The following is a 24,696-nucleotide window of genomic DNA, read 5'->3' on the forward strand; positions in this document are numbered from 1 at the left end:
CTGCAGGAAGCATTGAGGCAGGAAAACACATACACCCCCTCACACAAGAATAACTAACACTGACGTATGACTCATTCACAAACTACAGGAAGGCAAACAGTGCACACATTAACAACAACAATCTTTCTGTTAAAAACACATTTCTGACACACATTCTTCATTATTGTCTATCTCACAAAGGCTGCAATGTCCCAATTTTAATATTAGAAAAAAAAGAGCAGGCAATTTCAAATGAAATCCAACTATTTGCCTTTGGAAAACTAATATGTATTCAACACCATAACAATACATTCATCTCCAGTATACCCTTGTGTCAGTAACATTTGTCAGTGGTTTATTGCCTTTGCCAACGGTCACCATTTCCCCCATTAATCTGCAGCATTCAAGGATTTTCAGATGTGGCTTCTAATCCCTCCTCAGTATCACATTATGGCAATATAACCTCATCAAGAGAAGTAGTCAAGGGCATATTGGAGAGGATATGTTCTATGTATTAGTATGCTAGTCTGCTGAGTGAGCTCCTCACTCAAATGTGTTGATGACAATCTCAAGCAAGATGATTATTCATGTTTAAATTGAAATATCACTGATAATAATTCAATAATTTCATTATGTTATATATGATGTGAGAAATCCCTTGATATATGGCCATATTGTCCCGAGACCTCATTTCACCATTTGAAAAACAGCCATTTCTGGGAGGAGTGTGTGCGGCGTGGGTCGACTGATGTCTCCATACATACCAGGATACGCGATTAGAGAGAGAGAGTTATGGCCAGTGGTTACAATCTCCTGCAGGTAAATTTATGGCCGACATATAATGATGGCACACTCAGCTGAGCCCATAGTAAATCGAAGACATCGTCTTCCTCTGTCCTTGAGAATTCTGCTCAATCTCCAAAAGCAAGCAATCTTAATCTATTTAAGCTGCTGCGTTCAATAACTGGACAGTCCTGCATTGATTGATCTTAATCTACTGCAAAGTTTAAAATCCTGCCTGTAAACTATATGTTTTATTTTCTTAACTACAACTTACTGCCAACTGCTTACAATTTTCAAATTCATGTGGTTCCTAAAATGGGGGTCGAACACTGTTAGTAAGATAACTCTGTGGAGACGCAAGATAACATCAAGATAATAGGATAAAAAATAAAACAATATATTTTTGCCACATTTTTAAGTTCCATGTAACTGGAAGACCCAATCTGAAATACAGCAACATGACTTGCATAATGGTTGAAATTAACATAAAATAAACAAAGGTACCATATGCGAACCTTTAAGTAATGGCTCTGCTACACACCATGAATGTTCTGTGATCTTATACCATCTTGTATTTAACAGTTTTGTGATTTTACAATCACTAGAACTTAACTGAGACACCAAAGACTCTTTCAAATTTGGATATACACACATTCTTTTTATTAATTTGTCATAAAACAAATAAACAATATATCTGTGTGACTAACTTCTTCGATTGGTCACTGAAAAGCACCCATTCACCGTATAAATGTTAACTTGGATAACTAGTCTAAATATGCGATCTGTGTATGTATATATATCCAGCTGTGTTGTCTTCTCTGAATCTAAAACACTTTGAAGTGGCAACATACCACCCTAGGGTCATGGTGTTTTCACCATCTTGCTTCCACCCATCAAATCTGTTCAGCTGTGTGCAGACAGACTGCAGGGCATGTGTGCTGTGGGTTTGTCCTGCGACTGACCCATGACTTAACTCGCTGTCACAGGGATTGAATGGCTTGCCAGCAAGCAGCTGTGGCTTTTGTGCCACAGTCAGGCCTGTGGCCCTCATCCAAGTGTCTCTCTGCATGAGAGACATAATAGTGTCACTGTTATGGGTGCTAAAGAGCCCGTTTGTTGATGTTGAAGATTTTGACAGAGTGGTCGGCGCTGGCGCTGGCAAGCTGGACCCAGGAGTTCTCCGCCTCTCCGTCAGTCTGTCCATCCAGCTTGTTGTTCTCGTGACCTACTCGGCCGGGCCTGGGCCTCCAGCGGAGCCTCTTGACCGTCAAAGCGTGGCTCTGTCTGCAAGAGTACATGTGATGAAGGGAAACAACGGAATACCCTGGATGACAGAGAAATACCTTCACAATCATACTGCAATGTCTGCCCTTCTCAGACACAACAAAGTAAAGACAAACTCAAACTTCTGTCACCCAAACTTGTGAGCAACAAAAGTACGGTTGTGAGCAGCACAGCAGCTTGAGGAACAGAGGCCTTCTAATACACAAATACAAGATACCTGCCTTAAAATTCACTTCCTGAGCTCGACAGAAGATGACTCACACATCCATGTGGGAAACAACGCACGCCTAAAGTACCAGCGATGCATCCCCCCCCCCTAGCTGCTGCCCAGCTAAAAGAAACATAGCCAATCAAATCAAGCTGCCTGCTGACTTTTTTTCTCTTTAATAATACATACCAACTACTGTTACTGTGACCCAATGTACTGTAAATATCTACTACCAGGAGCCATTGGAGGCCTTTCAAAGTGGCATGTGCTTCAGATGAACTTTGTTTGTGTTGTAAGGATACGAAATGTCCGTTTCGCCACAGCTGCTCCAGTCGTGTCCTCCAGCAGGCTCCTGACCAGCGCTCCACCTGTACAGCAAGATCCTGCCGCCCTCCAGGCCCACTGCAAGCAGGTAGCTGTGGAAGGGACCAAAACATATATCAAATGAAATACAAGTAAAAGTCAAGTTGCAGTTTCCATTCTTGTCTGTTCAAAATAGTCTGTTCAGATAGTATCGTCCAAAACCTCAATTCCGTTACGATTATCTGGCCAAGATGTTTTCATAAATGATTCGACTTCTATGGACCTTTTATAAAATGATTATTCTCAAGTCCCTCCAGGGAGTTTTTGACAATGGGCCAAATCCAAAATGGCTGCTAGCGTTATCTTGACAAATTCACTTTTGAACCACAGCACCTACAATCATTTATGAAGACACATTTTTGGTGTAAGCCAACCACTAGGAGGACAACAGTTTGACGTTATTATTGAACCAGAAATCCAAGATGGACACCATCCAGTGAAGTGAAAACGTAACTTTTGAACGGGAAGGTAAGACGTTTGTCTAAACAGACACCTTCTTGAGTACATTTTAAACTATATTTGATCATTCATTCTAGTAGATAATGACATTACATTAGTAGAAAACAACCAGATCTGTGAAGGATAAGAAAGGATTTGAGTATGATAAGACGAGATATAGTCATAGTATATATATATATATATATATATATATATATATATATATATACATACACACATATATACACACACATACATACATACATACATACATACATATATACACACACAGTGGGTACGGAAAGTATTCAGACCCCTTTAAATTTTTTCACTCCGTTTCATTGCAGCCAAAAAAGTTCATTTTATTTCTCATTAATGTACACTCAGCACCCCATCTTGACAGAAAAAAACAGAAATGTAGAAATTTTTGCAAATTTATTAAAAAAGAAAAACTGAAATATCACATGGTCACAAGTATTCAGACCCTTTGCTCAGTATTGAGTAGAAGCACCCTTTTGAGCTAGTACAGCCATATATACACATATATATACATACATACGTACGTATGTATGTTATGTATGTATATATACATATATATACATACATACGTACGTATGTATGTTATGTATGTATATACACACACACATATATACACACACACACACACATACACACACACACACACATATATATATTGTCAAGTTGCAGTTTAAATCCACGTCTGTCCAAATTGTCACAACTTCATTATTTTTACCTGTTTGACCGTTTTTGTATGAAGTTGTCATAAAAAGAGTTATTTTCATAGAATTATATCCTTTGACAACAAAATACTAATCAGTTCATCCTCAAATCCAAATACATTTTTGTGCCAAATTTCAAGAAATTCCCTCCAGGAGCTCCTGAGATATTGTGTTCACAAGAATAGTAAAACCCCAAAACATAATAATAAAAAAAAACACAATCTGCTTGTGTGCGCGCACGTGTGTGTGTGTGTGTGTGTGTGTGTGTGTGTGTGTACCTGTTATCAGAGCAGAGAACGGGGCAGAAAGCCACAGCAGTAGCAGAATCTCCCACATCCAAGATGGAAGAACATGGTTTAATCTCAGGAGGAAGTACAGAGTCTCCAGAGTCCTCTAATATGCACGGCCCCCACACTATCACCTGGACACGCACACACAAAAACAAAAAAAAAAATAAAAAATAAAAAATAAATAAATGGATGCTCACTACAAAAATGCATTCATTACATTACTACCTCAATCTGCAACCGCCACCTTAAAAAGGAGAGACTTACCTTCTTGTCCCGACTGGATGTCACAAAGTATTTACTGTCTGGGCTCCAGTCACATGACCAGATGATTCGGCTGTGTACGGCTGTGTCCTTCCCTGTATGTGCATACAGCGAGAACCGAGGCTCTGCATGGATACAAACAAGTCACACTCAAAATGCTATCATCAATCCCAACACTACTTATCTGTTGTCACATTTCTCTGACACTTCCTTTTCGATGACCGATGAGCTGGGAGTCAAACTTCGTGTCATGAATATTGTAGCATGACATCAGCATGTCTAGATCCCTACCTCACTACTCTGGAGCAACAAAGGCTCTCCCGAGCAACAAATAACCAAGACAGGAAACCTCATTCCAGCCCTTCACTTCAGTCAGTTTTGGTTTATGACCTGCTGCTGTTTATTTCACCAGCCTAAGTCATTTCAGGCCCCTGATTGTTTTTCCCCCAGAGAGCTTGTTTGTATGCTGGTGGCAGCCGCCTGTCTGCTGCTCTCCACTGGCACTCATACAGGCACACACATAACCGAAGGGACAAGTACACACAGCCGTAAAACCTCAGTGTTGCCACAAGTCTGATTTAAACACCATGTTGCGTCTATGTGCTCACAACACTCTCACCACAAAATACACACATATTTGTAGGTGTGTTGTTTGGGACACACGGGTGTTCGTCCAGTAACACTCATTTGAGGACCACGACGGGCAGGATAGGCCGTTTAGTCCGACCTCACAGAGATGGAGACGGACAAAGTTGAAGAAAAATGAGCCGCATTCAGTCAAGACACAACACGTAAAAACACATAAAAAAAGATAAGAAAGCAGCACATAAAAAGACTACACAAACAGCTGTACAGAAAGGTGAAAAAAAGGAGAAGAGTAAGGTAACCAGAAAACATCTGGGTGCTTGACTGTCGAGGGAGAGTAAAGGGAGGAGGCAGAAGCAGGAAGGACGACGTAGTTAGACAAAACAGGTGAGAGGAAAAGAAGAGACACAGAAGAGGTGAGAATGGAGGGAGTCAGTTTGTTACATCAGCTATAACTTTGTTTAACCTTCCCTGGTCGGGTCTGTGCGTGTGTTCTTTACAATCACCTTGAGTGATTCAGCAGCCAACCAGAACAGACGGAGACCCCTATCCTCCAATCTCTCCCTTCCTCTCTCACAAAACACCACCCCTGCCTCTGTGCAGTCCACTATACAGGCAAACAGGAAAGTGCAGCACTGCTTAGCCTCTGTCGGCCCATTAAAACCTTCCTGAGCAGCCAAAAGAGCTGTAAGATGTGTTACCAGGTGCAGGTAGGAGGTAATCCTCTGGGCTTAAACGTCGTGTTCTGCTCACCTTGGATGCAGGATTGGGTTATTTGTCCGAGTCAAGGTGCGGAGATTCTCTCATATAAACAAACTCTACAGGAGGACACTCTTATTTACAGCAGGGGCCCTGCAGGACGCGAGTGGAAAGAGGGGATGCACAGATCCCACTTGTAGAAAAATTGTGGTAAAAATGTGGTTTCAATTTCCAAAAAGGGTAATTGAACTTTTGTGACATCTCTTATCAACATGTTTAATTTAAATCAAACAATAAGTTATATTGACAATATATTAAAAAGGGATTAAAAAATGTATTATATTATAAGAAAATGGTTGAAATGGAAACTGGAGCAGCAGTAGCATGTAGGTGGAAGAAGTACATCAGAGAAAGTATATAATAGGGGGATTTTGCACCACATTGACAAGTGCAGACAATGACTATGAGGTTATTTGAGGTATTTTATGTTCAAACCACCTGCAAACAGTAGGCTATAATATGAGAAATAGAGTTCTATGGGACTCTCTAGGGTTTGGATTGAGAGGATTGACTTTCTAAGGCCATGTGGATACTGACAGGAACAATTCTGTTCCTCCAACCATTAATGTCACCGCCACTGAGCGTACACTGAAAGAGGTCAAAGCTCAAGCAAAACAGACTGAATGAGTAATCCTCCAAAAGGAGGCTTTGAGATTGATGTTTTCAAAAGAACAAGCCACTACACACCTATTATGATTGTATTTCTTCAAACAAGGGTTGCACAGCTCTAGAAATGTATTTACAGCGTTGATAGTTTCCTTCTTTATCTCATGTCAAAGCTTTCCTGCACCTACTATCCAAAGTATTACATGCAATAAAGATATTAATATGTTATAGGGGGGAAGTTAGTGAAATTCTAATTGTGGTCAATTTACACAAAAATGCATTGAAAACATGGTTTAATTTAATAAATAATCTTCATTTATTAGCTCCTTTTGGACTACTTTCAGTCAATGCATCACTTGTTTGTCTCTTCACAGTATTAATTAGGGGAGTCCTTCTAATCAGGCCAGCTTGACTTGGAATTTGATTTGGAACAAATCTGCCCAGTGGGTTTACCTTATTTTAATTAATTTGTCTCAGGGGAGCTGGTGTTGTCTGCCAGTGAGGCTCCAATATTGTCTCCTTGTGTTGTAATTTATTCAAACACATTTCTAATCAAGCTAAATGTATTTGAAAAAGCCCCACGAAGAACTATTAACTCATCCTGAGCTGCGACAGCTAAATAAATTCCTTTAAGGTGGACCCCCTAATTAGTGACAACTCCTTGCTCCTTCTCACCTGGACTTTCAGGTGTGGAAAGGTTCCGTCGCCATATAGACCAGGTGCGGTCCCGGGAAACAGCCAATAGGAGTTGTGCATCAGGGGAGAAGGCCATCTGGGTGACGGTGAGGGTGTGGCACGGCAGCGTCTGCAGCTGGCGCCATGTAGCGGTACTCCACAGCAGAATGGCTGCATGCTCGGCTTTAGATGCCTGGAAAAGACGGATTTTAATTAATTTATCTACAAAGAAAAAATACTTTAAGAAACTTGAATTAGTTTTCTTTGCCTTTTACTTTGTGCACTCATTTCTCCTTATTCGATATACTTTTCTCCCCTTCTGCAGCGCACTTCTGTTTTGAAAGATACTATAGAAAGTTTGTTTGCTCGCTTGCTTATTGGAGAAAAAAATAATAAATTAAAGGGAACGTAATTGGGGGGGGGGGGAATAAAGAAAAAGGAGGTGCAGAGGAAAGAGAGCAGGATAGTTGGAAGAAACCGGTGATGAAGAGAAGAGCAAAAGGAGAGGAATGCAAAGTGAGAAGGTGGGTGAGGTAGAGAGTCAAAGTGAGGCGGAGAGATTGTATGCCACAGGAAGACAGAAACATCTGTGATGGCTAACAACTGTGCATTTGTCTGCACTCAAGGTAAGGACAAGGTAGTTCCTATCAATACCTGACTAACAGCGCCATCTAAGCCTGCTGTGTGTGTGTGTGTGTGTGTGTGTGTGTGTGTGTGTGTGTGTGTGTGTGTGAGTGAGTGAGTGAGTGAGTGAGTGAGTGAGTGAGAGAGAGAGAGAGAATATAAGTGTGCAGGGTAAATATGTCACGATGCTCTCTGCTGAGGGTGGGTTGGGGGGGTTATGTGGTCTCTGGCCTCAACATTTATCACACCGACCTTGCATGCAGATGCCACCACCGCCCTGGCGCTGTCTGAAGCAAGACAGAACATCTCAAAGCCGTGGCCGTACCTATAGGAGACAGAGGAGGACAATCATACAAGCCAACAGCTGTACTGAATATGTGGAAGGACAGACAGGATCTGAAAGAGAGACGGGTGAAGGACAACAACAAAGAAAGCGCTCCCAGACTGACAGTAAATTAAGTATTCTCTTCCCCCGATAAGCTTCCAGGCTCAAGCCATCGCTGCTTGCTGACAGGTAAATAAGCAGACAGAGTGTGAAATTAAAATGCTGATCTGCAATGACTGGTCCTTCTCCCGCTGACAGAGATGAACAATGATGATGCTCCGGCTAATCAATCGCAGCCTAATTAGTTTCAGCTTGCCGACCATCACCTGCTCGTTTTAAAATGCCGACGAGTCAACAAAGTGAAATCATAGCCTGCAACGCAACGGAGAGAAATTCCTCCCCAACCACGAAGCTTTCAAAGGCTGCAGCAATTTGGCCACGACACAGAGTATTATTTATGCCACAAAAATAATTCGGGCACTTACTCATTTTAATGTTTTTATTATGCACTAAATGATTCAAAGGGGTGAAGCCAACGGGAGGGAGAAAATGCTTTTCAACACACACAACGCGAACAAATGGCCCCGCCATACGTCATGTTTATGGCGGATTGACAGGTAAATGGATTTAACATTGGCCACAAATGGAAGCAATATATTCAGCCTAAAGAAGGGGCTCATGGGATGGCAAGAAGCTGATTGGCTGATGAATACAAGGAGGGAGACAAACAGGGGCTTTGGGAAGTTCGTCCCTTTCAGTTACAATAAACCCTTTGGGCAAAACCAAACAAACAAAATTCCATCTGGAAATGTTGCTTCATTAAGAGTAATATGGAAACTCTGGTGTCTTTATAGAGAAAGTAGGTATATAAAAAGAAAACATGTAGTGGGGATTGTTACTGTATCATGTCTCAGGACTCTGGATATTGTTTGTGCCAGTAGGTAAATTAAACTAAAGACAAGCGGAGAGGGTTTTGGGAACGCTGTTAGCAGAGAGACATTCAGATACTCACAGTTTCTGGACCTCAGGCCACAGTGTGTTCTGGAGAAGATGATCCTCTGGTGGGGGCTCTTCTCACACACACACACACACACACACACACACACACACACACACACACACGGTTAACTTTAAGATCGTTACATAACTGTCATTTGCAAGGCCCTGAAAACTGAGCTGTTTTAAAATTCAAATACAACCAGTTTCCAATTTACTAAATGAGGATTACACCCAAGTGGCTATTATAATTTGCCTCTTTTAAATCCCTGTTCTTTTAACCCAAAGAGCGACAGATATAAACCTGCATGTGTGTGTGTGTGTGTGTGTGTGTGTGTGAGAGAGAGGCTCACAAATTAAAAGGGGAAAAAGAGAGAGACAGAAAAAGTGAACTTAAAAACTACATGGAAGACTGAAAACACGATTGATTGCCTGGAGACAATGTTCTCTCACATTCACATACAGCCTCTTTCAGCATTTAGCTTGCATGAAATCCTCAGCCCTGAAACTTGCCGCTTTTCCCCAAAAAAGCTATTTCAAAACAACTGCAGCTTTATCTCTGATTCTTAACGGCTGTTGGCTTTGAGGGGGATCAAATATAGCCCGGTGCCAATCTTCTCCTTCACACTGCAGGCTCTGCACAAGCCCATCCTGCGTTCGCGTTGCATGTAATTGAAAGCTACACTGCTTGTGTTTCTTGTTGGTCATCGACTTCCCATTTTGCCTAATTATTAATTTGTCTCCTTGCCTGCGGAAGCCAATCAAAGGAGTGAAAATGCATTGTCAACAACAGTCTCCGCACTTTGCTCCCTACATAGCCCGGGGTTATCGATACATAAACTTTGCAATCACATAAGCCTGCTTTCTAATTAGCATTGCAGATTAAGGAGTGGCTTCAATCATGCTGATGACAGCTCTTGAAACCCTCTGGCCCGGGGGTTTTAAAGTGCCAAGCTATGTTCTCTTAATTTGACTCTCATCCATTTCCCCATCTGCCCCTTCCCTGCAACTAGTTTCTCAATTTTGCTTTAGTTTCTTATACTCTTCTTCCTCTGTCACATCAACTCAATGGCATTTCCATTCCCAAACCCATACATTTGATCCTAGATTTGAGATTTGATTCTATTTTTTAATAACAACCTACAATTTTCTTGTCTTAATTTTTGCTTTTACTCCCATCCCCTTTTCCTGACGCCTCCTCTTCCTCACCCACTACCCTTTTCCTCTCATCCCCTCTCTGGCTGTAATACCATCAGCCTCCAGCAGACCTCAGGCACTGTGGGAGTACAGCATGGTGAGAGCCGTAATGACTTGCTGTCCATCTGGCCGCGCATAATTGTTTCTTATAAGAACATTTAGCGACGGGCAGACTGGAACTCTTAAATGTGTACCGAGGCTATTGAGTGGATAACAATGAGGACTATGATTCATGCTGTGGAGGGGACAGAGATGCATTTTTGCTCTTAAATTATTCATCGGGGAGGTTTTAAATCTTAGAAATGACCATGTTATGTTGGAAAAATACTTGAAAGTGTTGTTTTTGCAGGTGTGTGTACAGTACCAGTCATGATGAGCGGGTGAAAGTAAGACTCCTGGTATTGATCAGATACACTGTTGAACTGCCCCTCCTTTTCATTGGGTTTTGGGGCAAGGTCACCTGTAAATGTAAATGACATATCTGTAAATTAATTTGACTATTTGAATACATTGCATAAAATGAACAAAACTACTAAACAAACCCTCAGTTTAATATGACACTGCTGTCTCAAACTGCTGTGTTTGGAGCTCATGAAAATTGATCATCAAATAAAACTTGGCCCCAAACCCCGAGCGCTGAAACACTTTGATGTGGAGCTGAGCAAGTATTTTACCTTGAAATACAGCCTTGTTGGACAGACCCAAGGCAGGTGTGCTGGCTCCTTCTGGAAGGTTAGCAGAGTCCTGGCCACGAGCAGATAAATGAATGGACATAGAGAGACAGACACACACACACACACACACACACACACACCCCAATAACTAGGTGGGCCGTCTCCTCAGCAAATCTTAACATTGGAAAACAAAGTGAGACGACAAAAAAAGTTTGACCTGATCTTTGAACAGACGGCTTTAAAGGTGATGGACTTAATCACTTGACTATATCTACTCATGCAATAAAAAAAATACTTGAAAATATTATAATAGACAGTCATTTAATTTGGCACTCACACTAGATGCCAACAGCTTTTCTCTTGACGTGCCAGAGATGTTAGCAAAATTCTCCACGAAATTACGAGGTGCTTGAAACACTCGCAGCACCTTCTCGTCAGCTCCCGACACAAACTGAAACCTTCCAACCATTGCCAGACACTGCATGTCGTATCCATGGATCTGTGGCCGTGAGATTTCGTGCCAGGTTACCTGCAGAGCGAAAAGGACACAGAAAGATATTATAAAGATGTAGCTCTGGTGATGAGGATTCCAACCAGCCGCACGTGGCTGCCAGGGGAAGTGTTTCAATAGATCTCTGATGTTGTGGAACTGTGTTTCTTGGTCCTACATCAAGGAGTTTGTAGCCAAATACAACATTGATTCTCTTGTTCAAATGAAACATTTCCAGCTTAAGATGCAGAAGTGTTGTTACAAGAGAAGATTGAAGGCTCCAGTGCAATAACACCAGCATATAGTGGCATTGTCAATAACGTAATGAAGGCTGGAAACTTCATTATGTTTCTACCTGAGCTAGATGCCAAACTGGCATGTTTTACCCCATTTCTAATAATTTCATCCGGATAAACCCGAGGTGAAGAAACAAGTGGGCGAAGGGTTTTCTGAAGTACTCTTTTTGTGACCAATCAATCCCTGTATCTCAAGTCATGATTCCTTCCCTCGAAAATAAATCACTTATAAGAAACTCTTTATTATTAAGTCACAACCTACTAAATTCAATCAGGAACATTTCCTTCACATATTTGAGGAAACTCGACAAGTAGAATATATATTCGGTGCAGACTATATCCCAGAAAGGTTAATACAAAGCGCCGGTGTTGAGAGGAGAGACGCATACTAAGTAACTATTGCTCACAGCCTGGAGAGCAGAAGAAGAAATGAAGAAGTCTTTAAGTCGACATGCTGATGCCAGGTGTGTGAAAACGGTCTTTTATATTTGTCTCATGAATAAAGAAATGTGGCGCGGTAGCGTTTAACCTACACATGCTAACTATGCACTTACAACATTTAAAAATACTGTCACTACTACTACTGAGCTAAAATCAGCTTTGCAATTCTTCTCCTACATCTACATGTTACAGATGACTCTTAGGCTATTTTACCTTTTTGGCATCTTGGTTCCTCCATGGAGTAAAGAGTCTGGTGGTCTGGTCTGAGCCCACACTGAGGATGAACTCACCATCAGGATCCCAGCTCAGGTCCTGGACTGCATTAAAGTGACCCGATATCACAACCCCAGGCCTCCATCGTCCCTGGTCAGACAGCATTGCAATGATCAGTTTTCAAACCCCTGATTTCCTATTTAAATTTCCCTCTACATACACATCACTTCAATAACTAATATGATTGGCATTGGAGAGTGGGCGATTATAATTGAGGTGTTGCCGTCTGTGAAGTTGATTTCCTTTGAAACCTCTGAATTAGTCATCAACACCTTCAAGTTTGCTCTGAAGTTTAAATTCACCTTCCGAGCCGGCGTAATTGAAATGCTTTTATTTCTTCAGGCTCCCACTCTTTCCCAGGGACACCAGAGTAAGACACATGCAAAGCCAGTCAAATTTAGTGGCAGACAAGAGACTAATTACACGAATCACTGTGTCTCACACAGAGTAGCTTTGTAGCAATGCACTAACATTGAATCCAACATGAAACATACTTAGAATTCCAGTGCTTTATGGAAAACTTTCTTGTGCAAACTTTAAAACTACTGGCATTATATTGATTTGAATATTTAAGAGTAGCTGAGGCTCACCTCTTTGTCCTTTTCTTTGCACCACAGATGTAGTGCTCCATGAAAAGCGTGAGCCACGATCATGGAGCCATCCGGACTCATCTGGCAGCCGTAGAAACCCAGAGTGTTGCCACCAACCTCCCCTACACGCACCTGGTGGGAAAGAAAGAAAAAAAACGCGATGAGGGCGATCATTACTGATCAGAAGCATCAACTCATCTGCCTTTTCAACACACTCGTATCGGACACCAGGTGGCTGAAGAACATCTGGTTTCTGGGTCAGAGTCACTGACTTGCTGCAGACAAAGATGAAGGACACAGGAGGTGCATTCACTGCCACATATGGAGAAAAAGCAGCAGCGTAAATTAGGTTATTTATGCTATTTCTGAGAGTTATGAATTTAGCCTCCTTTAATCCTATACGATATTCTGACATGCGGTATATTTTAGTATATACAGTCTGGTTCTCAAACGTTTGAGTTTTGTGTAAACCTACGGGCTAGATTCATAGAAAAGAAGCAGAGTGAGATAGAAAGTTTTAATATCTGTTCTCAGTCTTCCTCTAAGAGGCTATTAATGATGACGCTCCATGATGGTGGAAAAAAAAACAGCAAATTAAGCTGACAAGTCAAATGAGAAATTATGCAAAATGGGACTTACTAGAGCTGAATAAACTGTTGTGTCTTTCTAACAAAATACATTTGTCTACAAAGTGAAAGCAGTCGCAGTGCAGCGTATCACACAAAACAAATAATCATGAGAAATGCCAACGCCTGAGAACCCAGAGGGATTTAAATAAATTGGATTTGAGTGAGAGCTTGTGACCCCTGCGTGATGCTCATAAGGCAGATCATATATAGACAGTAGGGTCTGAGCTTCTACTGAAAACAACACCCCAAATCACTGCCTCAGCTCAGAAAAATGCTAGAAAATTAAAATGACTCTTTTAGGATTCTGGCCACCTGTCTAATCTCAGACCTTGCTTTTGTGCGTCAAGACAGGATTACAACTAAAAATGAACATTCAGCCATACTGTGAAATGAAAAGCTTCCGATTAGTTCTAAAAATGTAAAAACTGAATTACAATCTGTATTCATTCATCGTGTCATTGACATTAATATCCATAGAGAACAGAAATTACATTCGGAAATAGAGAAACAAGACGTTTAAAACTGATGGGATTAAATAGGTTGATATCTCATCCTGTTGCATAATCGGTAGGATTCAATGCAGGATTATGGAACTAGACAGAAATAACTTGAAACAATGTAGAAATGAATCCACGGGAATTCTTATTTAAGCAATAGAGAGATGTTCCAACCACGAGCTGTCAATATTTGCACCTACAGCCGGCTTGTTCAAGAGACAACGTGCTTCGTCACGGAAGTATAAACGGACAGTGAAAGAGAGTAAGAGTACAGACATACAGTGGGTACGGAAAGTATTCAGACCCCTTTAAATTTTTCACTCTTTGTTTCATTGCAGCCATTTGCTAAAATCAAAAAAGTTCATTTTATTTCTCATTAATGTACACTCAGCACCCCATCTTGACAGAAAAAAACAGAAATGTAGAAATTTTTGCAAATTTATTAAAAAAGAGAAACTGAAATATCACATGGTCATAAGTATTCAGACCCTTTGCTGTGACACTCATATTTAACTCGCATGCTGTCCATTTCTTCTGATCCTCCTTGAGATGGTTCTACTCCTTCATTGGAGTCCAGCTGTGTTTAATTAAACTGATTGGACTTGATTAGGAAAGGCACACACCTGTCTATACAAGACCTTACAGCTCAGTGCACGTCAGAGCAAATGAGAATCATGAGGTCGAAGGAACTGCCCAAGGAGCTCAGAGACAGAATTGTGGCAAGGCACAGATCTGGCCAAGGTTACAAAAGAATTTCTGCAACACTCAAGGTTCCTAAGAGCACAGTGGCCTCCGTAATCCTTAAATGGAAGAAGTTTGGGACGACCAGAACTCTTCCTAGACCTGGCCGTCCAGCCAAACTGAGCAATCGTGGAAGAAGAGCCTTGGTGAGAGAGGTAAAGAAGAACCCAAAGAACACTGTGGCTGAGCTCCAGAGATGCAGTAGGGAGATGGGAGAAAGTTCCACAAAGTCAACTATCACTGCAGCCCTCCACCAGTCGGGGCTTTATGGCAGAGTGGCCCGACGGAAGCCTCTCCTCAGTGCAAGACATACGAAAGCCCGCATAGAGTTTGCCAAAAAACACATGAAGGACTCCCAGACTATGAGAAATAAGATTCTCTGGTCTGATGAGACCAAGATTGAACTTTTTGGCGTTAATTCTAAGCGGTATGTGTGGAGAAAACAAGGCACTGCTCATCACCTGCCCAATACAATTCCAACAGTGAAACATGGTGGCAGCATCATGCTATGGGGGTGTTTTTCAGCTGCAGGGACAGGACGACTGGTTGCAATTGAAGGAAAGATGAATGTGGCCAAGTACAGAGATATCCTGGAAGAAAACCTCTTCCAGAGTGCTCTGGACCTCAGACTGGGCCGAAGGTTCACCTTCCAACAAGACAATGACCCTAAGCACACAGCTAAAATAACAAAGCAGTGGCTTCGGAACAACTCTGTGACCATTCTTGACTGGCCCAGCCAGAGCCCTGACCTAAACCCAATTGAGCATCTCTGGAGAGACCTGAAAATGGCTGTCCACCAACGTTCACCATCCAACCTGACGGAACTGGAGAGGATCTGCAAGGAAGAATGGAAGAGGATCCCCAAATCCAGGTGTGAAAAGGTTGTTGCATCATTCCCAAGAAGACTCATGGCTGTACTAGCTCAAAAGGGTGCTTCTACTCAATACTGAGCAAAGGGTCTGAATACTTATGACCATGTGATATTTCAGTTTTTCTTTTTTAATAAATTTGCAAAAATTTCTACATTTCTGTTTTTTTCTGTCAAGATGGGGTGCCGAGTGTACATTAATGAGAAATAAAATGAACTTTTTGGATTTTAGCAAATGGCTGCAATGAAGCAAAGAGTTAAAAATTTAAAGGGGTCTGAATACTTTCCGTACCCACTGTATATATTCATATATATTCATGTTAGAATTCTTCATTCCTAACTACTCACTCTTCTGAGTTTATACTTCAACACCGAACCAGTCAAAGATAAGCTGTTTGAGAGCATTCTGTTGACCAGGCAAACTTCTCACTGAGGTATTCAAACAATTAAAAGCTTTATCTGGGCCCGAGGCCTTGAAAGGTAAACTGGGCCCAAAGGGGAGATCTATTCAAATCGAGAGCAGCAGAACCAACCCTGGAGAGCGCTACACTGCTCCCTTAGCAGCACATATCTCCTCCATCTTTAATTAGCTTGTGCCTTAAATGATATGGACATTGGCTGTGAGGAAATATGAGAAGTGCTAAATTCACACTTGAATGATTCCAATAGATGCACAGCTTAGCCGGTTAACTTTTCTTGAGACAGGTAGGTAGAGTGAGAGCATGTTATGCCGCAGCAGTGACCCGAGGCAGACTGCAGGAGAAACAAACAAGAACGTATTTGCACCAATTACATGTTAAACAGAGATGTTGAAAGGGTTCACACAAACGCACCAGCAGGGCACGGACATATCTTTGCCACGTCTATTGTACGAGGCGGTAAAGTGATGTCCTCAATCATTTGGACCTTCTTAGGGAGCTTCCGTCGGTCATCAATGACCTTCAAAATAACGCCTGTCTGCAGGCTGAAACACAGCGGAACTAATGGCAGCAATAAAGACACGCCTTCCCTTGGAATGGCACGATCCTCCAGCCATCCAGTGAGAGATGGGCAGAGAGGAAAGAGAGACAGTCAGGTATAAACATAGATGCCGAGATTGAGAGAGAACAAGACGCAACATTAAGCAGATTGATTTTAGAATTCTGCACACAAGAGCCTCCCGTAAATCATGCAAAAACTCACAGAGGCAAAAAGCCGTCATCTGTCTTGTTTACGAGTGAGGGAACAATATGGATGCACAGCGTGCCTTATCACTGGCCAGCGGGGGTATGGGGGAGGAATAGAACAAGGACAGAAAAGAAGGGAAGGCATATATCATTCTTTGAAGGAGAGAAAGAGGGTGATGGGTGCTAAATGAGCCGAGTCAAGCTGGGAAAACCCATACAGTGTGGAGTACAGGTTTTCTAATGAACTTTTGAGGCTGAAATACTGACCGACACGTTGAGAGACTGGGTCTACTTCCCATCAATTACTCTTGATGTTAAGATGCACAACATACAGTAAGGACTGCAACTAAGGATTACTTTATTATCTATTCATCTTTTGATTTGTCTCAATCAGTCGACAACCGTTTCCTCATTTTGTTCAACGAGCAGTCCAAAACCCAAAAATATTCAATTCACAGTGATATGTACCTAAGAAATGGGCACAGATGGAGCTCTCTACTGGACTCTACGGGTAACATTCTCCTCCAATCACAAGCATGCGTTCGCACACTGAAAAACGTAGCCGACCAATCAGGAGGTGCCTACCCAAATACGTGTGGCCCCCAAACTATATAAGGAAGCACACACTGCTGTCTGCTATCCTACAGCATCTTCAACGAGCGACAGGTTCCCTAGGTCAGTGGTTCTCTGACATTTCAAGTCTCGACAATCAAGTTGATGTTGGATTTTTTTTCCAGGTTGACTGCCCCTCAGAGTTCTTTGGATTTGGGTCTTGGAGAGTAGCCCCACGAAGCAGCACGCAACTGGAGTGCACCGACAGGGCAGTTAGTTCACACATTCTTTTAGCCGAGGTCAGCGAGAGCAGCAAAGGTGTCTTGAACGACAATGCTCTCAAGAGTGGAGTCATAGGCTGAAAGGGATCCTTCACCAAGGCCTCAAGCACCAAAGGCAGTTTCCGCTGTGGGGAGGAGTCACGCGTTGTCTCCTGAACACCTGCAAGGACCTCTTCACAAGAGGGTGGGCAAAGCGAGGGAGAAATGGCTGCTGCTGTACTTTAACAGTGGCATGAGAAAGCCCTCTGCCTACCAAACACCACAAAAAAAAAGGGGAGAATATAACCAACTGCGAAGGACAGGGGATCCAGCCTCCTATTCTTGCACCTGCGTTGGAACCCCGACCACTTTGACCTGTAACAGGCAATGGTCCCACTCCTGCAGCCTCTCTAACAAGCCAAGCCTGGAGAGTTTGGCCCAGGATGGGCAACGCACCTATCGCACCTACCTCCTGAGACAGAGACACCCTGACCTGGGCGATGGTCCACAGCTGGGCCGCCGCCATCCGAGTCATTAATGCATGCCACGGTGCTGAGGGGCGACCGGGGCTACCAGCATGACCAACAACTGCTCCACTCTCTCCAACAGGGGAGGGATGAGACAGAGCAGTGGAAAGGCTTAAAGCAGCTATCTTGGCCATGGCACGAGCGCAAATGTGTCCACCCCGAGGTGTGGATCAACTTGCAGCATAAGGGAGAACCATAGTGGGATGTGGGTGTTGCATTGGTTGAGGAACAAATCCACCTCCTCCACCGGGTCCAAACCACCTCGAGGTGAAGCCTCCACTGGTCTGGTAGGGGTCCGCCTCAAAACATGAAGTTGGCTCCTCATCAAACGGAGCAGAGAGACCGACGGAGGGCGAAGCTGACTGAAGTAAAGTTCCCGGGCCCCAAAATTAAAACAATGAGCTAAAAGCTGTAGAGCTGAGGGGTCCTGCAGAGTAAAGTAAACATTCACTGTTCTTTTGTCACTATGAGCGACACATTTCACATTATACCTAATAGTGTCATTCATTGATTATGTAACATTTTTGATTAGCGTAGCTTTAAACAAACAATCAAATATCAAAATTGTTGTTGGTCGATTCTCTTTCTTTCGATTAATTGTAATTTTAGCAATACATGAAATCAACTCATATCTCAAAGGGTTAAAGTTAAAGAGTAACTCGACACCCCCTGAACATCTTTGCTGAACTGGTTTGACATTTGTCCTTGCAGTGACCGACTACTGCTAACCACACCCATCAGTGATGTGGGGCGTGGTCAGAGGACTCCGCTTTTCAGTCTGGTGTTAAGCGTGGCGTTAGACAGCCACCTAATTCAAAAATATGAACTAATTTTGGTTTTAGTGGCTTCTCGATCTGCATGTGTAACTTGTGGAAAGTACACAAGCCAAGGTCTGAAAATAGGTTCTCTCCCATACACACAAACACACCCACACAAACTGACAATCCCCCCCAGGCCTCGTAGTGGCCCGCTGTGGTCAGTCTGAGATGTTAATTACCAGTGTGTCTCATTAGTAAGATGTGCTTTACGCAGCGGTGGACCCTGGCCACCCCACTGCTAACCCTGCTCTCCATTAAATCTCACCAATTACTCTAATCAGCGTGAAGAATTGGAGCACTTCTTTGTAAAAATTGGCTAATTAAGACACACATGGCTGGTCAGTTAGCGCTGTGGAATCTGCTCCGCCAATAACTTCAATGTCCCATAGTTACAACCTGTGAGGCCAAATCAGATTATGGAAAACACTGGAACAGACAGAATCAAAGGCATTTGGTACTTTTTTAACATGTAAAGATGGGAGCAAAATGCAAATACAGTTTAATTCAATCAGAGTGTGTGTGTGTGTGTGTGTGTGTGTGTGTGTGTGTGTGTGTGTGCGCTTAAGAGGCTAAGCTTCCTTTGTAGGTAGGGAACCTGTCAGTTCAAAGGGTTTGGCTCTCTCGTTTGAGGAAAAAACAAAAACAAAATTTAACACAGGTCGGAAGGAACAAAAACGAAAGCAGAGAACTGCACTTCCAAATTCAACAAAGGAAATCTCGGGTCGGGGGTTTATATTATTTTTGGAATCAAGAACAAAAGCCTGAGCTTTGGAGGAAAATTGGCCACACCAGACGTGATTTCAAACTCTCACTGCTGCTTTTCACTTCCACTGACCACCTTTGTCTAATAATACTGAGAAGAAATTTGCGAGGAGAATTGGCGCTGGCTTCAGGCCCTAATCATTGCCCCTTTGTCAGAGAGGAGAATCAGAACTTTCACGTTTGCTCTCTTCAGTGGTCTTTGTTGCTCTCAGTTGTGGATGAGAGTGATGAGATCAAAGGGGCAAAAAAATGTAACTGATCAAATGTGGAAACTTTCTCGTCACTCTCATATACGATCACACTCAAGGTGCCTGCTATGGCGAGGTGAGCACACACTGTGGGATACATACTGCATGTGGGAGCATGTCTGTATTTTTGCAAGTCTGCCCATGAGCACCTATTGTTTCTGTGTTTTTGTCAGGTACGTGGAAAGGTAATCTGAGGTACTTCTGAACCACTTGAGAATTAGCATATTGCATTTAGAAATTTTTTTTTAAAAAAGCTGTGGGGCAGATGGGCAGGAAACAGCTTTTTCTTCGCCATGCGCACTTGTGTTAAATTTAGCCTCATTCTGGCACAACAGCAGCTGTTGGTAGCTGGGAGAGATGAGGTAGAGGGGAGCGAAAGCTAGGCGGCAGATAGAGAATGTGTGAGAGGGAGACTAGACAGGAGGAGAGAAAGGGAGGCAAGTGGTGGAGAAAAAGATGAGGTAGAGGACAGAAAACGACAGTGAGGAATGAACGTGAAAGACAGATCATGGAGTAAAAAAATTAATAATGACTAAGGCGGTGCAGGCAGAGGCTATGGCATGTCTCCCAGAAGCCTCTCCATCCCACGTCGGATGTGTTGGGGAATGGGCCTTAAAAGAGGGGGTTCAATTTGAGTGAGTGACAAAGGGAAGACGGGGGAGGTTGATCTTGGCTTGTCTAAACTCACAGGTTGGCGGCTCTTCATCACGGTCTATCACTTCCATTCCTGACACCTCAATGTCAGGGAGAGTGGAAGCTGACGCAGGGGCACTGACAGCAGGAGAGAAAATACTAGGGGAGGGCTCAAGCTCCTGGATCATGTCAAGAGCTACTGAAAAAGGAAGCTAGCAGAAATAGAGTCGGAAATTGGTATGTGCAAACCCTGTGCTCCCTGCATAGAGTAATTGATACCATGTGTATATGTGTGTGTTTAGGCTCTGTTTATCTGCACACACCCTCCTTGTGCTCAAATCAACAATCACCTGTTCAACCCAGACCCCAGATCCCTCCTCTGGAGCCCAGAAGATCATGGTTTTGTCCATGGAGGCTGAGAGCAGACCGAGGGGCTGTTGCAGCTCACCACCTGCAGGGGGAGACAAGAGCATACAGTACACCGTCAATGGATGTCAACAGAATACAGTTAACTATTAGGCCTGTGGTTTGTGTGTTCTATGATTTATTTTTATGGTTGCACAGTGACCATGCTTTTGTCTCAACAATATATTTAAAGCTACTACAAGGACCTTTAATATTGTCTTGATCTCTTTGGCGGTCCCTGTGGACAAAAGTGGTAGTGTTTGCGAGCACTAGAATCCCTCCTGAACCTGTCACTTGACTGCAGCAGGATCTGACCCAAGCAGTCCTGGTTCTCCCGTGCCTCTTCCCCTTGATGTAATGAGCTTTTAAGGGAACCAGAGTTTAAAGAGAAGATTTAGAAACATCCATCAGCAGTTTTTCCCTGAGTGCTAATTAAGACAATAACTTTTCAAACCCGTTCTTTTCTTCTTTTCTGCCTTTTGTGAGCAACAGCATTGCAAGACAAGGGGAGAGAAACACTTTATCTCAGCTTAGCATGCAAGCATGTCCATTTACTTTGACAGGCTGTAAAAACAGAATAAATTATTGAAAGGTCTGTGAGGTAACTGTGTCAGATTCTGAAAGTTTGATTCACTTTTAGACACAACACCACTAAGAGCTTTTCCAGGAACCTACCGCCAATTATCTAGAACTTTCGTGAGTAATGACCGATCCCTTCCGTTTTTAAATCAAGGTACCTTTGTAGAGAGGAGGCTGCCAGTGGACTCCATAGACCCAGTTCTCATGGCCTGCCAGGACTGTCTCAAGAGACACAGCAAACACTGAGGAAGCGTCTGTAGCAGAAACACAGAGAGGCCAAATGAAGGGTAGGTTTACATTCATGCAATTCTACATGTGCCATGAAAAATCAATCAAAGTTGAGCAACACATAAACAGACACTTTGTTCTTTATGGAGGTGGGTAACCACCATGTGCCATTATACCATCAAAAAGCTTGTCTATTCATTTGGCTGATTAGCAACCTTTTCATGTATCAAGCCTGTATGGCCCACTCACCTCTCTCCTTCACTTCAAAAACGTCCTCTTTCATTTTGATGATGGTGTGATCGTCCTCTACGTGGGCGTCTGTCCCAGACTTGGCACACAGCCTCCACACTCTGATGAGGCAGTCCTGGGAACAGCTGGCTAATAACAGCTCCCCACCTGAACGAGTCAGAGAGAGAACATGAAAACCTTCCTGGCTGAAAGACATTTTCTATCAACTCTCAAAATATTCGATCAATTTAGGTTATCATAATTGCCTTTGGTTATTTACTTGCTATGACAAAAAGGTGTGTTATTATCAAATATTAGTATTACTGTTGCGTTGTATGGCAAAACTTTAAGAACCATCATATTTACCTCAAAGCACAGCTGAGCTAAAGTAAAGTTGATTATATTTAGAGCGATGCATAATTGAGCCATTGTGGACAATTTAGAACCGAGCCTAACAAACAACTGTTCTGACTTAGATTCAAGAATACCAGGTTTTGTTTTCTGGTTTTTAATGAGCCTCACCTCGCTCGTCTATTAGCTCCTGTTGTCTTCAATCGTTTGTTAGAACTGTTATCAAGGCATTATAACAGAGTGCTGCCGACTGTGACATGGCCAGTAAGACAGCAGGAGCACCGGCCAAATATAAACAAAGCTCAAGCCACTATCTCCGGGTGCTTCGGTCTGTCACATTATGCGTTTAAGGTTTAGTCCAATGGCCACTGGCCCAGAATTGCCTCTGCCAAGATGAACAGACATATTAAAAACACCACCTAATGCTGGGAGAGGTAGGAGGAAGGCCAGAACGGTTTGTCGATCATGATGCCATGACGTTGATGATCACAATGATGGCTTTGCTACTCGCCTGAAACTCTGACAAAACTGCTTGCATTGGCGACTTTCTTGAGCCTGTCCGAATTCTTCTATGAAACATTGTTTTGGATAGTTCTGACATTAGAAATTACCCATTAAATAAAGCATCAGATCTGATGGTGTTGCCTGAGATTCGGTGTCTGACTGACAAAGTTAAACCAATAAGGCTTCATGAAACGGAGTCACATAACTAGGAACTTTCACCAGATGCGTTTTTGAAGCAGCAGTTGGAGACTCAGAGGTAACTTTTTCCTGCTGAGCCAGCACATATTAAACATGTTAATCACTGTCAGTAAAGGGTTTAAGTCACTGCTCACTGACGCGTAGTAGAGGGAGACAGCTGTGTACGGCGCACGCTCGCCCGCTGTGACACCGGTAAGCTCTCGTTCTACACACACAGCTGGTCTGGGTTTACAGCCAAAGCGATACATGTAAACAACATTTTCAGTGTTTTGGTTACAGTACGAATGATAAAGTGTGACTTCAGATCTGTTGGTGGACTGAAGGAAACGCCCATGCAGAACAAATCATTGGAGTTACAGCCAGTCGACATGTTTCATTTCACTGAAGAAGAATTAAGAAATGTGCGATGCTGAACGTGCATCTTATTATATTCTAATTCTAACACATTTAACATTATTTTTGTTAAACTTTCTGTTTTGATGGAAACAAAATGATTTGCTCTTTACTAAAGCCGTTCGATCACTAATAATAACTAATAACATCCATGTGTTTTTAAAAACAGACATTAGCTGCCTGTTAGATGTTGATGAGGAACATAAAGCCCTGATACGGACACAGGATTGAAAAAACATCTTCATGACCCGTGGCTCTCATAAAAGTCATCTTTTTGATGCAACTATTTGATTTCTTTTTCATAAAATGTATCTTGCATGAGAAGGTTGAACTGCTCTCCCAAAAATGTCAGATTTAAAAGTATAGCATGTGACCAGCTGATTTTATACTCGTGCTTCATTTATTCTACTACTAAGATTAATGGGAAGAAAATAGTGATTTAGAAAATATGATAAAGACAGAAAGACAAAAACAGAAAATAGCATCATGCACTGAGTGCCAGTGTTTAACAGCTATAATATACTGGACCTCTAGTGCTGCAATTTGCCATCTGCCAAGTCATAAAACAAAAGCATGATTTATGTAACTACTATCACAGCGGAGAGAGGGTTTCTGTCATTCCTATGGGGATATTTCTTACAAACAAACATCTCTCTGTCTCTGTGCTGGCGCGTAGCTCGGCAGTGTGGAGTAGGTCATAGACTGTGAGTGGGAAGGAGACACTGGTGGAGAGAGCTGGTTAAGGAGATGAAATAGCTTTTTACACAGTCAGAACAGTGCAGTAATGAAGAGCCCTTGAAGAGGGTTGTACAATTAGTATAGCTTGGATTGGATCCATACATTGCCATGTGCTATCACAGTACTGTGAATAGGTAACTAGTGGCGATGCCGGACTCAAGATACGTGGTTTAAAGGCTGTGTCTAGTTTTGATTTTACGAGATGTTCTATTGATCTTAAAAATAAAATGGTGATTTTGCTCTCTAGCTGTTACATGCATGCAGAACATTTGAAAACATCCTTAACAATGAGTTTAGCTTGGATGGTTTAGTTTTCAACATGTAACAAATAAGAAAACAAAAAACGATAAAAAGAACAACATGTAACTTGTACAACAAATTCTAAATAAATTAATATTACATGTAAGAAAAGGAGTTGGTAGAAGTAAACACAAAGAAGGTCCTACCCCTTTCCTAAAAAATGAAATTAATGTTTATCACATATAGATATAAAT

The 24,696-nt window shown here is 42.4% G+C and overlaps 1 protein-coding gene across 2 annotated transcripts in view; it reads right to left on the bottom strand.

The window, feature by feature from the left end:
- Positions 1-368: 368 nt before the first annotated feature.
- elp2 (elongator acetyltransferase complex subunit 2) overlaps positions 369-24,696 on the bottom strand; it is a 28,176-nt gene continuing 3,848 nt past the window's right edge. For both annotated transcript variants that reach the window (XM_031853955.1, XM_031853954.1), the window contains exons 8-22: positions 22,040-22,186; positions 21,721-21,816; positions 20,929-21,029; positions 12,878-13,009; positions 12,228-12,377; positions 11,125-11,316; positions 10,788-10,857; positions 10,478-10,573; positions 8,933-8,990; positions 7,848-7,920; positions 6,972-7,164; positions 4,350-4,471; positions 4,074-4,216; positions 2,557-2,670; positions 369-2,046 (exon numbers count right to left, since the gene is read on the bottom strand). In XM_031853955.1, coding sequence (XP_031709815.1) covers positions 1,863-2,046; positions 2,557-2,670; positions 4,074-4,216; positions 4,350-4,471; positions 6,972-7,164; positions 7,848-7,920; positions 8,933-8,990; positions 10,478-10,573; positions 10,788-10,857; positions 11,125-11,316; positions 12,228-12,377; positions 12,878-13,009; positions 20,929-21,029; positions 21,721-21,816; positions 22,040-22,186 — 1,871 coding nt within the window. In that variant the 3' untranslated portion in view covers positions 369-1,862. The remainder of the gene's footprint in view (positions 2,047-2,556; positions 2,671-4,073; positions 4,217-4,349; positions 4,472-6,971; positions 7,165-7,847; positions 7,921-8,932; positions 8,991-10,477; positions 10,574-10,787; positions 10,858-11,124; positions 11,317-12,227; positions 12,378-12,877; positions 13,010-20,928; positions 21,030-21,720; positions 21,817-22,039; positions 22,187-24,696) is intronic.

Source organism: Anarrhichthys ocellatus, unplaced genomic scaffold, assembly GCF_004355925.1.
Source record: "Anarrhichthys ocellatus isolate YVR2014 unplaced genomic scaffold, GSC_Weel_1.0 scaffold14, whole genome shotgun sequence".
NCBI lineage: Eukaryota > Metazoa > Chordata > Actinopteri > Perciformes > Anarhichadidae > Anarrhichthys > Anarrhichthys ocellatus.